At 48.1% G+C, this 13,472-nt stretch overlaps 1 protein-coding gene across 1 annotated transcript; it reads right to left on the bottom strand.

The window, feature by feature from the left end:
• Window positions 1-3,660, bottom strand: LOC121577657 (MICOS complex subunit MIC10). The gene is made up of 4 exons (XM_041891426.2): window positions 3,554-3,660; window positions 532-579; window positions 294-403; window positions 1-169 (listed from the first exon to the last, which is right to left on the bottom strand). The coding sequence occupies exons 1-4, from the start codon at window positions 3,612-3,614 to the stop codon at window positions 161-163; spliced, it is 228 nt and encodes a 75-aa protein (XP_041747360.2). The 5' UTR covers window positions 3,615-3,660; the 3' UTR covers window positions 1-160.
• Between the last annotated feature and the right edge of the window lie 9,812 nt (window positions 3,661-13,472).

Genomic DNA, 13,472 nt, shown 5'->3' with positions numbered 1-13,472 from the left:
TATTTGTCAAATTCTTTATTACTGTTTTATTAAATATCTATATATCTCGACTGCCCTGTGAGACTCACATAGTAATTACATTGGGTGGCAGGGAGACAGAGTTCCGTCTAACATAATGAGGACGAGACAACTTCTACATCAGCCGACTCTCATCAGTCTTCTACTGTTCCTGAAAGACATTCAAAACAACAGTAATTGTATTATGTGCAATTATTGTTGAGGAAAAAATATGGGATACTGTGTTTCAACCTTAATGACATCGACCTTGGTCATGACGTGTGTGATTTGCTCACCTTCACCATGTGGCTATGGAGCAGGTAAGGTGACCTGAAGTCCTGCTGGCAGTTGGAGTATCCCATGCCTAGCCCCACACCGGAGCCAAACACCACTGGCCATGTGCGCCCTGGAGATGGGACAGACAATTCACTTATATAAACAAACCATAACTCCCACAAAGATAAACACATGGTCAGTGTTAATAAAAAGAACATATTACTACAACTGTTCTCTGCTGTCTGAGGCAATACTCACGTTTGAAGAAGAGAACTGAAAACACAATCCCCACACCAAGGCCAGTGGCTACAGCGAGGGAGAGACAAAGAGATGCATGAACTTCGACAGAGGAACAGACAAAAACCAAATCAGCAGCACACCCTATGATTAAGTATTGGGGTGATGCACACAGGTATGGAATTCCCTGGTGTGCTCCGAAGTAAAGCTGTACTAATGAGGTGAACAACATGGCCCCTGACCCCAGAGTTGGTTAACAGCACCTGTCAGCCAGACATCGTTCATTAGCGAGAGAAAGCAGGAGAGAGCGGGAGAAGACGAGGAAACGCATGTGAAAATGAACTTCTTTGGAAAGCAAAAAATGGAAATGGAGTGAAAAGGGAGAGGAGATGTCTGGGGGTAGGAGGAGCTAGTGCTGTGAAGGAAAGACACAAAGAGGGAGGAGAGATGGGAGAGGGGGATAGAGGACTGGCAGTGTGATCTAGAGATCTGGGAGGTGTAAGTAAGGGAGAGTGAGGGTCCAGTCCAGGTGAGTTGATGTGATCTCCATGGCTAGGAGGTGGACAGACAAACAGATCAGACACCACACTGACAGACTGAGTAAGTGTGGACCAGAGCGGGAGCTTGAGGAGGAGGAATGTGTTTGTGTTCTTAGCTTCACCTCGCTGTGGGCCGCACCCCACCCAGCTCCAGGCCAGCCAGCGCAGAAACACATAAATACAACCGTTTGGGCCCCTCTTCTTAATTGGATTCAGAGAGCTATGCAGCATGACGATACGCCGTTGCCAGAGCACTCAGACGCTGCTCCCTCCGTCGGGATTACAAAACTTACACATGCCAAACAAGACCACAAAAAAACGACATCCCACACATCTTTATTGCTGCTGACAAACAACAAATCATGCTCCTCTTCACCCTCTCTCTCCCCCACACCTCTTTCCAGTCCAAGCTTTAAGATTTACAGACTCAGCTTTTCTGTCTCTTTAACCCCACTCCCTCTCTTTATCTCTCCTCCTCCCCCTTCCCTGTGATAGTTTCTGAAATACAGTGGAGTTAGCCAAATATGAGGCCAGATCTGCAACAGATTTACAGTTATGAATCTCTAGCCACACAGTGTGATCAACATCTAAAACCTGGAAAATAGGAAGTTCTCATGGCTAGTTGCTCCAAAGCTAGCTGACATTCCAAGCCCATGGTCAAATACATTTAAATGTTTACATTTGTCATTTAGCAGACGCTCTACATGGGTATAAAATCCCTCTGAGCAAAACCCCTACTTAAATTGCCTCTAATTTCCCCAAATATTGTGATTGGAAAGGGTGTCTGAATATCAGTTGTGACATGTTCTTGGACAATATTATTTTATTATGGATATTGGACACTACCTTCACAACCCACGTGTATGATTAAAATGTTTTATCCACAGGTTTAAAATATGTTATCCCCAACACGATCCAGCAACTGTAATAGTAAAATATTAACATTAAGACAACATAGGGCAAGGGAGTATAGGCTAGCGCAACTATGCTGTCTGCATTTACGTAAATGTAAATGTAAAATGCATTGACCTTTCTGTAAAGTATAGTAACAATTTACATTAACTGTAAATTAATTAATCCTCATTACACATCATATATCAGCACATCATAGACATGACAGGGGTCCTGTGTCCGTGTGGCTCAGTTGGTAGAGCATGGCGCTTGCATTGCCAGGGTTGTGGGTTCGATTCCAGTACGAAAAAGTATCAAATGTATCAACTCACTACTGTAAGTCGCTCTGGATAAAAGTGTCTGCTAAATGACTAAAAGGTCAATGTAAATGACATAACTACATAGAACATAATTAAAGCTTCATTAATGTACTCATAGTAATGTCGGTATTCCAATAACACTGGTTATGTTCTGATTGAAGAAGATCTAGATGGGCTTGATAAGGAGCATACAGTTCATGTGCATCATTACTGTATAGTTTGTTTAATGCTGCAGTAAGTCTACTGCAGTTAATCATATTAACCTATCGACTAGAGGACTCAATGTCATATGCAAGTCTCAGTATTTCTTAGATTTTTATATCAAAGCAAGGCAATACGCAACAACGCTGTCTTACCATAGCCAATACTGTGCCAAATAGAGAGGGTCTCTCTCTCTGACATGAAACAGGATGAGACAAGGCTAGGCCAGGGTAAATGATGGGAGGAAATTGTTAAAAGATGCATTGATGAGCTATAGGTATCGTGTCAGCAGCACAACATAAGCCTAGTGGAATGTTGCCAAGAGGTCTATGGATGTTGCTTGGATCTTGCATCAGTGGTACAGTGGAGTAGAGTTCATGATGAGAATGGATGGTGGCAATGACAGACACCGCCAAGCCCCTCTATCAGGGGTGTATTCATTACGTCTTGCAACGAAACCGTTTAAAAACGGAAGCAAACAGAGCAAACTGAACGAAATGGGGAGAGATCTACCTGAATTTGTCCAATAGAAGCTCTCGTTTTTGCAGTCAAACTTTTCCCGTTTTGAGTAAACGGTTTCTGTTCCCAATCGTAGTGTAACAGACGAAACGTTTTGCAACAGAATCGGTGTAATGAATACACCGCAGTTCCCTGTGACCTGCATTGCAACATTTTACAGCATGACATTGTATCAATTATGGGATTAACAGTTACTGTCATTGAAACATTGTATCAAACGCGTAAATTAGGGCATGAAGGGCAAGAGATATGAGCGTTTCAAGGACTTGTCGCAGAATAAATTAAAAACTGAGGACCAGCGCACGCAAATGTTTGGGTCCGCTTCTGCAACACAATAGCCGATAATATAATTCCAACAACAAAACAAATCAGCAAAAAAATATTGCTATGTTAATGGCACTTTTGGTTTTAAATGTCAATTGACCTCACCAGGTATACGGCCCACACCATGCGTAGACAGGTGGCCTTGCTAAGATCATGCACCTGGTCCCCGGCTTACACTGACCTGTTTTAGGTTGTACTCTGTTGGAATAAATTTCTCAATAGATGCATTTATGAAATATAGATATTTACCTATCTTTACAGCGCTATCAGCTAGGCATCGGTCCCATTTCCGTCCGTGTTCATCGGCCATGTTTTCAGCTGCTACCTACGACAAATCATCAAAAACCGCGAGAATGGGGTCATGTGATCCGACGTCACGCTTCTTCTTCTTCTTTGATGAGGTTTAACGGCGGTTGGCATCCAATTTGTTGCATTACCGCCACCTACTAGACTGGAGTACAACTCCCTTATATTTTCCTTGAAAAATAAAATAAAGAAATACCCTACCATCTAACACTACACTCACAAATTCAAAAAATATGATTAATAATTAACACCACTCCACTATTTAAATATATTCATTCCTACCTCATGCCCTCAACCTGAAATGATGGGACATCACCACTTAACACTCCCTGTAACTCTTCTGATGTCAAGTCTCGCACACCCAAATACCTCTCTGCAGGTGCCACCACAACCTCAATTTTCTTCAACTTACGTTCCATTCCTGCAGTACAATTAATAACCATTGCTATAAATGCTAAAAATCCAATCTTACTGAAACATATATCACTTGTTGGCCTATCCCTCTGTACTGGTACATATCTACTACTCTCACCACTCCTCCCCCTTGACCCATCTTCCTCTACTTTCTTCACTACTCTTACCCTGGAAACCTCAACCTGCCTCTCTCGCATGGAACATTTCTGATCCCCAGCCCCATGGCCACCCCTACAATCAGCACATACCACTACTTTCCCCAATCCTACACATTCCTTTGTCTCATGCCGTTCTGCACACTTCTCACACCTTGGAACCTCCCTCCTACACACTGCTGCCACATGTCCATAAGTTTGACACCTGGAATATCGTGATGTATTCGGTACATAAGCTCATACAGGATAAGTTATATATCCAAACTTCACTTTGTCAGGCAAAGACTCAACTTCAAAACTCAAAAGAACAGACAATGAATCTTCTGTTTCCCCACTCTTGCCACCCTGTTTGCGTCGCACAAAACGACGAGCATCACAAAGACCGGGAATCTTCCCCTTCAGTTGGTCAACTTTTACATTTACTGCTACCCCAGTAATCACTCCTTTCAATGGAGCCCTTTTCTTGAGAGCGAAACAATTCACAATTCTTTCCCCCATTTGTTTAACTCTGAGCGCCTTCTCCCTCTGACCAACAAAACCACAAACAATTGTCACTAGACCACTTCTGGTTCTATATCGTGGAGCTCCGCCCCATAGGGGAGCTCTGCTCCTAGTGGTTTACCCTCTGCCCTACGGCAGCAGCAGCCTGAGACAAAATTATGCACACACCTACAGCCAATAGGAGTACAGGTGTCCCTATAAGAGGGGATGCCTCCCCTCAATCAGCCTCCCTTTTTCTTCAGCGACTGGATGACTAGACTGAAGAGCCAAGAAGAGACGAAGCACGAAGCACGAAGACTCAGGACGAAAACGCCGTTGATATTCCAGTCATCAACGTCGTCTAAATGAGCACACCAGGAGATTTTCCACCCCCAAAAGCTATTTTCAGAGCTCAGTGCAGATGCACTTCCATGGCGGCCGGTGACCACCACGACCTATGTTTCGTGTGTTTGGGATCCCAGCATGCCAAGGAAGGCGTCTGCAGTCCCCCGAATTGCGCCTCCTGCGCCCTCCTTTCTTTAAAGGAGAGGAAGCAGCGTTGGGCGTTTTTCAGGGAGGACATCCCCCTTGAGGATGTGCTGTCGATACTAGCCTCTGCTTCAGAGGCGTCGTCCGACGGCGCAGACTCGGGGGAAGATAGGGACTTTGAGGAAGGGTCTGGCATTCCAATGGAACAGTCGGACCCCGTCCCTCATACTTTCAAGCCCCCCTTTCCTTTGGAGAGCGAGAGGGCTTGTAGTCCCTATAGCGAAGGGGATACGAGCTCTGAGAGATCAGAAGCTCTCTCTTTCGCTGCAGCCTCTCTGAGATCGGACTTTCCGGGTCTCATTGAGAGAGCTGCTCAACGGCTGGTAATAAGGCTGCCCCCTCTTCCCTCCGCACCGGAGGTTGATATGATGGAGGGCGGTCCTTATTCCAGGCCAAGGAAGGCGGCAGAGCCAGTGGCTCCTGCCATGCCTTCTTTGGCTAGGTACGTTGAGGGCTCGTGGGAGGCACCTTTAGCGGCGCGTTCGCCTGTAAAAGCGTATCTCCCATTCACGAGAGTGGAAGGAAGGTTTCAGGGTCAGGGAATCCCCAGGTTAGAGAGCGCCATGGCGGCGTATCTCGTACCGGGTTCGAGCCCTTGGCCCTCTTCCAAGAAGGCCACGTTGCCATCCCAGAAGGACCGACTCACAGCACAGCTGTTAGAGAAGTCTTTTGGGTTGGGAGCCCAAGCTGTAGCAGCAGCTAACAACATTGCCCTCTTGGCGGCCTCTCTGTCCCGTTTAACCACGGGTAAGACAGAGATGGCACCGGAGGAGGTGGAGGAGGCGTCCAGAATTTCTGGCGCCATACTCCACCTGACACAGGCGTCCGCAGTCTGCACGGGGAGATCCATGGCCACTTCGGTGGTCGGGGAACGACACCTCTGGTTGTCATTGACATCCATGAAAGAGGCAGACAGGACGTCTCTCTTGAACGCCCCCCTCTCTGACGACGGCCTCTTTGGGGTCGCAGTCAAAGAGGCGACGGAGCGTTTCTCTAAGTTAGAGGAGGAGAAGAAGCAGTTGGCCAAGCACCTGCCGTTGGCAGGACGACTCGGCCCCCCTCCTCCCCAAAGGCCATCTACCTCCGCCCCTCTAAGTAGACCGGGGTCTACGACGAGGCGGCGTAATCGACGTCATCCGGCGGCCACGAGCAGCAAGGGAACGGGCCCGGCCCTCCCAGCAGCTACGGTAGCCCCACTACAGCCGGCGAGGGAGGTGACGAGGACGCCGACCTGGCCCTCCAAGGGAGGCAAGAGGAGGCGTACGTGACGGGACGCGGGGGAGAGGATGGAGGACACATCGATGGTGTCGAACGTGCCCACTGTTCCCCCCCCACCCTTCGGTTGAAGGGATGGGTGTTGATGTTAATGCCTTTGTTGATGTGTTTAATAAAGAGTTGGCTCCACCTGACTTTGTCAAAAAAGAGCCTCTTTTCCATAATACGTCCGAGAGCGTTCAAATCTCACCCTCTCTTCCTTACCACTCTAAGAGCCGTTCAGCCCACCGAGGGTGCGTTGCTGAACAGGCACTAAGAGTAGGTATCCAGAAGACCTCAATCAGGTCGTCACATCACACTTCACGTATAAGAAGTGCTTTACATAGAAGGCAGCAGTCCCGGTCAGATTCTGACATGAGGACGCAGCCGCTATTTGGGGATGGCGCACTAGCACAGACTAAGGTCTCCACTAGTACGAGCCAGACCCATGCTGCGTTCACGGAGGGCCCGATTACACGCGGTCACCAAGGTGCCCAGAGTATCGGCACCCCCAGGCATTGTAACACAGCAGCTATCTGGGGACGGCGCATTATCGCAGACCAAGGTCTCGGTTAATGCGATTCAGACCCATGCTACGTTCACGGAGGGCAGGATTACTAGCGTTATGGGTATAACCAAAGTATCAGCTCCCCTGACAGAACGAGCCAGTACTCACCACACTGAGCGTGAATCAACCCACCAGGGGTGCAGTGATGAACACACACAGAAGGTGAAAGTCAAGAAGGTATCAAGGCGCCGCCTTGTTTTACCTCATAGAGACCTCATACTACAGACTTCTAGGAGTACTGTAGTGAAGGGCTCTGATAGCGAATTGCAGTCACCTAAGATGACGCAATTGCTTGCTGGGGATGGTGCCCTGCCGCAGGCTGTGGCCTCGGTCAGCGCAATTCAGACCCGCGATGCGTTCAAGGAGGGCAGGAATACGACGGTTACGGGTTTAACCGACGTCCCTACTCCTCTTTCTTTCTCAGAACGCATCGATAGTTCCTCTCCCTTTCACGGGAGGCCCACCTTGGGCTGTTCCACCACTTCAATGTTGGGGAACAGTGGCGGTAAGGGCCATAGAGGAATACAGGTCCTTCCTACTGGATGCACCACAGCTTCGCGCCCAGCCGCTTTCTCTGCATTGCTGGCAGTGGCGAAGAAGCTGCACCCTCTCACGCTGGCTAGAACAGACGTTGCAGAAGGGTTATGCCCTCCAATTCCACGGACCCCACCCCCCGTTCAGGGAGTGGTGGAGACGGTGATGAAAACGCCAGACAAAGTGGCCGCTCTGATGACAGAGATTACGGAACTTTTGGCGAAGGAGGCGGTGACAGTAGTTCCCCGGGAGCAAAGGAACAAAGGGCTATATTCGCCTTATTTCCTAGTGCCCAAAAAGACGGGGGAGTGAGGCCGATTTTGGATTTACGCATTCTCAACGAGAGCATAACCAAACGGCCCTTCCGAATGCTAACGACAAAACGTCTGCTGGAATGTGTCCAGAGAGGGGACTTTTGTACGAGCATAGACCTAAAGGACGCGTACTTTCATGTGCCGGTTCAGCCGCGTCACAGGAAGTTTCTGCGGTTCGCCTTTCAAGGGGTGGCGTACGAATACACGAGGATGCCATTTGGGTACGCCCTGGCACCTCGCACATTTTCCAAGTGTGTGGAGGCGGCATTGGAACCGTTGCGTCGTCAGGGAACACGGCTACTAGCCTACCTGGACGACCTACTGGTTCTCGCCCCGTCAGCAGAGCTGGCGATCACTCACACAACACAGACAGTGATGCATCTCACAAGTCTGGGGTTTGCTGTGAATTGGAAAAAGAGCGCGCCCTGGCCCACTCATCATATTGTCTACCTGGGGATACAGCTAGACACTGTGAGGATGAGGGCCCGAATCTCGGACCCCCGAAGGGTAGCCTTGTTGCTAGCCCTAAGGAAGTGTCGTCCGAATCACACGGTGACGGCGCTGTCGATCATGTCACTTTTGGGTCTCATGTCGTCAGCCCACTCTGTGGTTCCGCTGGGACTCCTGCATATGCGCAGGATGCAGCGATGGTTCGCCCAACTAAGACTAGACCCATTGAGTCAACGTCATCGGTTGGTGGTGGTTCTCCTCTCGCTCAGTGCAGACCTAAACTATTGGAGAAACTCGCGCGTTCTCACGCACGGAGTCCCGATAGGAAAGGTGTCCTCTCACATCCCAGTATTCACGGATGCGTCCCTGACGGGATGGGGAGGGACATGTCAGACACAAGCGATAGGAGGTGTGTGGCCTCAATCAGGTCGTCACATCAACCTCCTGGAGTTGGAAACGGTTCGACTGGTTCTGACCCACTTCGCGTCTACCCTTCGGGGTCGCGATGTGCTGGTCTGGTCAGACAACCGGACCACAGTAGCCCACATAAATCGCCAGGGAGGAGTCAGGTCTCCTGCTCTCCATCGGGCGGCAGAGGAATTGTGGCTGTGGGCTCACGAGCACCTTCGCTCATTGAGAGCAGCACACATTCCGGGCTACTTGAACGTAGGAGCAGACCTCATGTCAAGAGGGGGTCCTCGAGACGACGAGTGGTGTCTGCATCCAGACATTGTTCTCCAGATTTGGGAACAATTCGGGAGAGCCGAGGTGGACCTATTCGCGTCACGCGTGAACGCGCAATGTCCTCTGTGGTTCACTCTGAGGGAACAGGACGAACTGCCACTGGGAAGGGGACGCTTTGCGCACCAACCGTGGCCGAGAGTTCTCCTGTATGCATTCCCTCCGCTGTCCTGCATTCTCCCACTGCTAGCCAGGGTGAGGTCAGGGGGGCTGTCAGTGATACTGATAGCGCCCCGATCGCCCGGGGGCTCCTTGGTTTGCGGAGATGAGTCAGATGTTGATTGCGCCACCTTGGCCAATTCCACATCGACGGGACGCGTTGTCTCAGGCGGCTGGCACGATAGGGAAATTGCCCATAATCGGCCAACCACTGAAGGCCTGGCTGCTGAGAGGGACAGGCTAGAACGCCGTGGGTTATCTGATGCAGTGATCAGGACCATACAGGGTTCACGTGCCAGTTCCACTTCTAAGATGTATGCCAGTAGATGGAACGTGTTTTCACGATGGTGTGTCACACAAGGTGTAGACCCCATGAGCTGTCAGGTGGAGAGTATTCTCTCTTTTCTACAGCTCATGTTTGATAAGCAAAAATCGCCTGCCACGATTAGAGTGTTTGCAGCAGCGATTTCAGCTTGTCATTAGGGTTTTGGCAGAGACAATGTCTTTAGCCACCCTCTAGTGAAACGCTTCCTATTAGGAACGCGGCGACTTAGGCCAACACCTAGAGTCACGCTTCCTCAGTGGGATTTGGCTTTGGTACTCGAAGCGCTACGTAAGTCGCCGTTCGAGCCATTGAATCAAATACCCCTCAAGATGCTGTCTATAAAGACAGCACTGTTGCTCGCTTTGACTACAGCTAAGCGGGTCAGTGATTTGTGTGCTCTTTCGACGAGACCTGACTGCTTGGCCATCAATGGTGACCTGAGCAGAGCAGTGTTACGTCCTAAACTGGCATTTGTGCCGAAGGTTATTAAGAGTTCATATAGGTCACAGACCGTGGAGCTGTGGGCTTTTTCTCCTCCTCCTCATAGAGAGAAGAGTGAGGAAAAGCTCCATCGCCTGTGCCCGGTACGCGCTTTGGCGTGTTACGTCGAGCGCACAGCAGCGATTAGGTCATCGCCTCAGTTGTTTGTGTGTCACGGTGCGGCTGCACTAGGTAGACCACTTTCAAAACAGAGGTTGTCTCATTGGCTTTGTGAAGGCATTGAGACAGCTTATGAGGCAGCGGGGCGGCAATTGCCTCAGGGTATCAGAGCTCACTCCACTCGTGGAGTAGCGGCTTCTACTGCCCTTTTCAGAGGAACAGGAGTAGAGGATATCTGTAGAGCAGCATCCTGGTCGACGCCGTCTCCATTTATCCGTTTCTATCTCTTAGATATGTCTTCTAATTCTCTGGCTCGATCTGTACTCAGTGTGGCTGAAGGGAGATCTTGAGCAAGAAAGAGAGGAGAAGCAGGACTGTGGACACAGGTTTCCATCAGGTCCGCTTTGGTTAGGAAGACATGTTTTTTGACAGATGTGTTTTCTAACTATTTGGCTCGGTCTGTACTCAGCATAGCTGAAGGGAGATCTTGAGCTAGGAAGAGAGGGAAAAGCAGGACTATGGACAGGGTTTCCATCAGGTCCGCTTTGGATAGGAAAACATATTTTGTGGCATGAATCCTGACTGACAGGGTCAGTACAGTAGAGGCATGCGTTGATTAATAGAATGTGAGGTCATCTATCTGCTTGTTCAGTTAGTATGACTCATGTTTTTGTTCCTGCCCACTAATCTCTGGGATTCCATTGAGTGAGTGAGGCGGTCTACCACGTTTACAATGTAGAGTGACACTTGGTGTCATTCCATTAGTGGTCGGTAGTGTTTTCACAGGATATTGAGGCACATATATCTGCTAGTACAGATTAGTATGGCTTCTATTCTGGTGATCTGCCCACTAGTCATTGGCATTGCCATTGGACTAGGTGGGGCGGGTCTTTAACCGATGACGCGGTATATTGTGACGCCCGTAGGGGTTTTTAGTTGCAGTACTGCGGGACTCGGTTGCAGCCATTGCTAGGCCTGACTTTCTCGTTTCGATGGGAAGTGTTAGGCTCGGCAGGGAGTACATTTTGGGAGCGCTACGCTCCGCCTTAAACCACTAGGAGCAGAGCTCCCCTATGGGGCGGAGCTCCACGATATAGAACGATTAGTTACCGGAGTGTAACTCCAGTTCTATGAGTGGAGCGGAGCCCATAGGACTTAAGGCCCTGCCGACCCTCTCTAGTCTCGCTGAAGAAATATATCTCGGGAGGCTGATTGAGGGGAGGCATCCCCTCTTATAGGGACACCTGTACTCCTATTGGCTGTAGGTGTGTGCATAATTTTGTCTCAGGCTGCTGCTGCCGTAGGGCAGAGGGTAAACCACTAGGAGCAGAGCTCCCCTATGGGGCTCCGCTCCACTCATAGAACTGGAGTTACACTCCGGTAACTAATCGTTACCCTCACCGATTCCACTATACCCAACGCTTTTTTCACCCAACCTTAAATCACGCTTCTTCTTCTTCTTCTTTAAAGTTTATGGCAGATTACACCTAATGGTGTATTGCCGCCACCTACTGTACAGGGTATATAACAACCATCCCACTCCTTCAGTCACATCCCTACACATACTCAGGTGCCTGTGAGGAAGGAGCATTCATCGACAGGATTCCTTGTAATGCCTCTGTAGAAAAATTCCTGAGTTACAAAAAATGCTCAGCTGCATTTACAATGATGTCTAATTTCTCACATTTCCATTCTGTTTGCACTGTGCAGTTGATAACCAAAGTATTAAACGCTACAAAGTCTACCTTCTCAACATGCAACATGTCAGGATCTCTCTGTTGACAAGGAATATCATATTTAGTCTCTACTCCTACTACCATTGCTTCTTCCACTTCAATCCTTTCTTCCACTCTGGTCAATGCCTCCGGATAGGAGACATTCTGGACAGCCCTTATTCATTCCACCTCTCTCTCCTTCACCTAACAGGACACTTCAGAAATGTAGGTGCATGTTCACCACCACAATTTCAGCATTTACACTAAGCTGGCATATAATACTCCTCCCGTGTATGTACACTTGACACATTACCAAATGATTGACATTTATCACACTGCATGTGTTTGGGCACGAATGGCTCTCACAGGGTTGGAGCAAAAACCTACAGGAGGGTAGTAGGGTTGGAGAGCCATGCACTAAAGTAGATCTCAGAGTACTTTGTTGAGGGAAGCTTTATTATGACCGAACAATGACATGAGAGGCATTACAACAACTGGGCCCATATCCACAAAGCATATCAGAAAAGATCCTAAAGGAATCCTATTAAAACTGTTTTAAGAAGAAAAAAAAACTCCCAGCTCAGAGTAGGTATTATGATGATGTTAAGACACTGCTCAGACAAACTCTCAGCCAGGAGTAAAATAAACTAATAAAAGTTTATCTCAGGTGGTAATCAAGACAGTTTGAGGTACTGCAAAGGAAAGAAAGTGATGATGAAACTCTTTGATGGCGCCATAGACATTGATAGAGGCCTCTAGTGGCCAAAGGGCTATATTAGCATGGGCAGCACCAAAGAGATAAATAGTAATGGCTTCTTTTTGTAGGCACTAACTCCACTATGGTGCGTTGGCCATATGCAGAAAATGAATGGTAAAAAAATTAATAATTTATAAACGTCGAAAATAAGGTCTGTGGTAAACACAGGCTTAGGAGATCTTATACGTTTTGTTCTATGAGATCTTCATCAGCTAAATATTTGTGAATTTTGAAGAATTTATGTTATAAAGAAAAAGTACATGAAGCACATAAAGGCTTCATAATTCATAACTGCTATTATCTCATAGAACAAAACGTATAAGATCTCCTAAGCATGTGTTACCTCAGACCTTATTTTCTGCGTTTATTCCAATATCCTATTCTTTCACCATTCATTTTTCACAGGGATGGCTGAACGAATCAGAGGTATCTAATTTCCGAGTTTTAGGACTACAATCTGGCTAGCTCTATTAAGGGCTTCGACCATAATGTAGACAACTGGGTGGGACTTCCAACTTCATTGGCTGATCCCTCCTGGTGACCCTGTTGGAGTCATGTCCAACCGGGTCATCAGGAGGGATCAGCCAATCGTGAAGAAGAAAATTGACTACTTCAAAATGGAGATAGCCTCAATGGCGCTGCCCATGCTGTCACATACACTATAATGGCACAGCTACAAAGATGATTTAAATTACCTTCACTAACCTGTACCCCCGCACATTGACTTGGTACCGGTACCCCCTGTACATAGCCTCATTATTGGTTTTTATGTTTTTTTGTTGTTTACTTTAGTTTATTTAGTAAATATATAAATACAGTAATTTGGCCTCTACAATGCTTGTGGATC

The sequence above is a fragment of the Coregonus clupeaformis genome, chromosome 12, assembly GCF_020615455.1.
Source record: "Coregonus clupeaformis isolate EN_2021a chromosome 12, ASM2061545v1, whole genome shotgun sequence".
NCBI lineage: Eukaryota > Metazoa > Chordata > Actinopteri > Salmoniformes > Salmonidae > Coregonus > Coregonus clupeaformis.
This window is presented reverse-complemented; position numbering and strand designations above follow the sequence as displayed.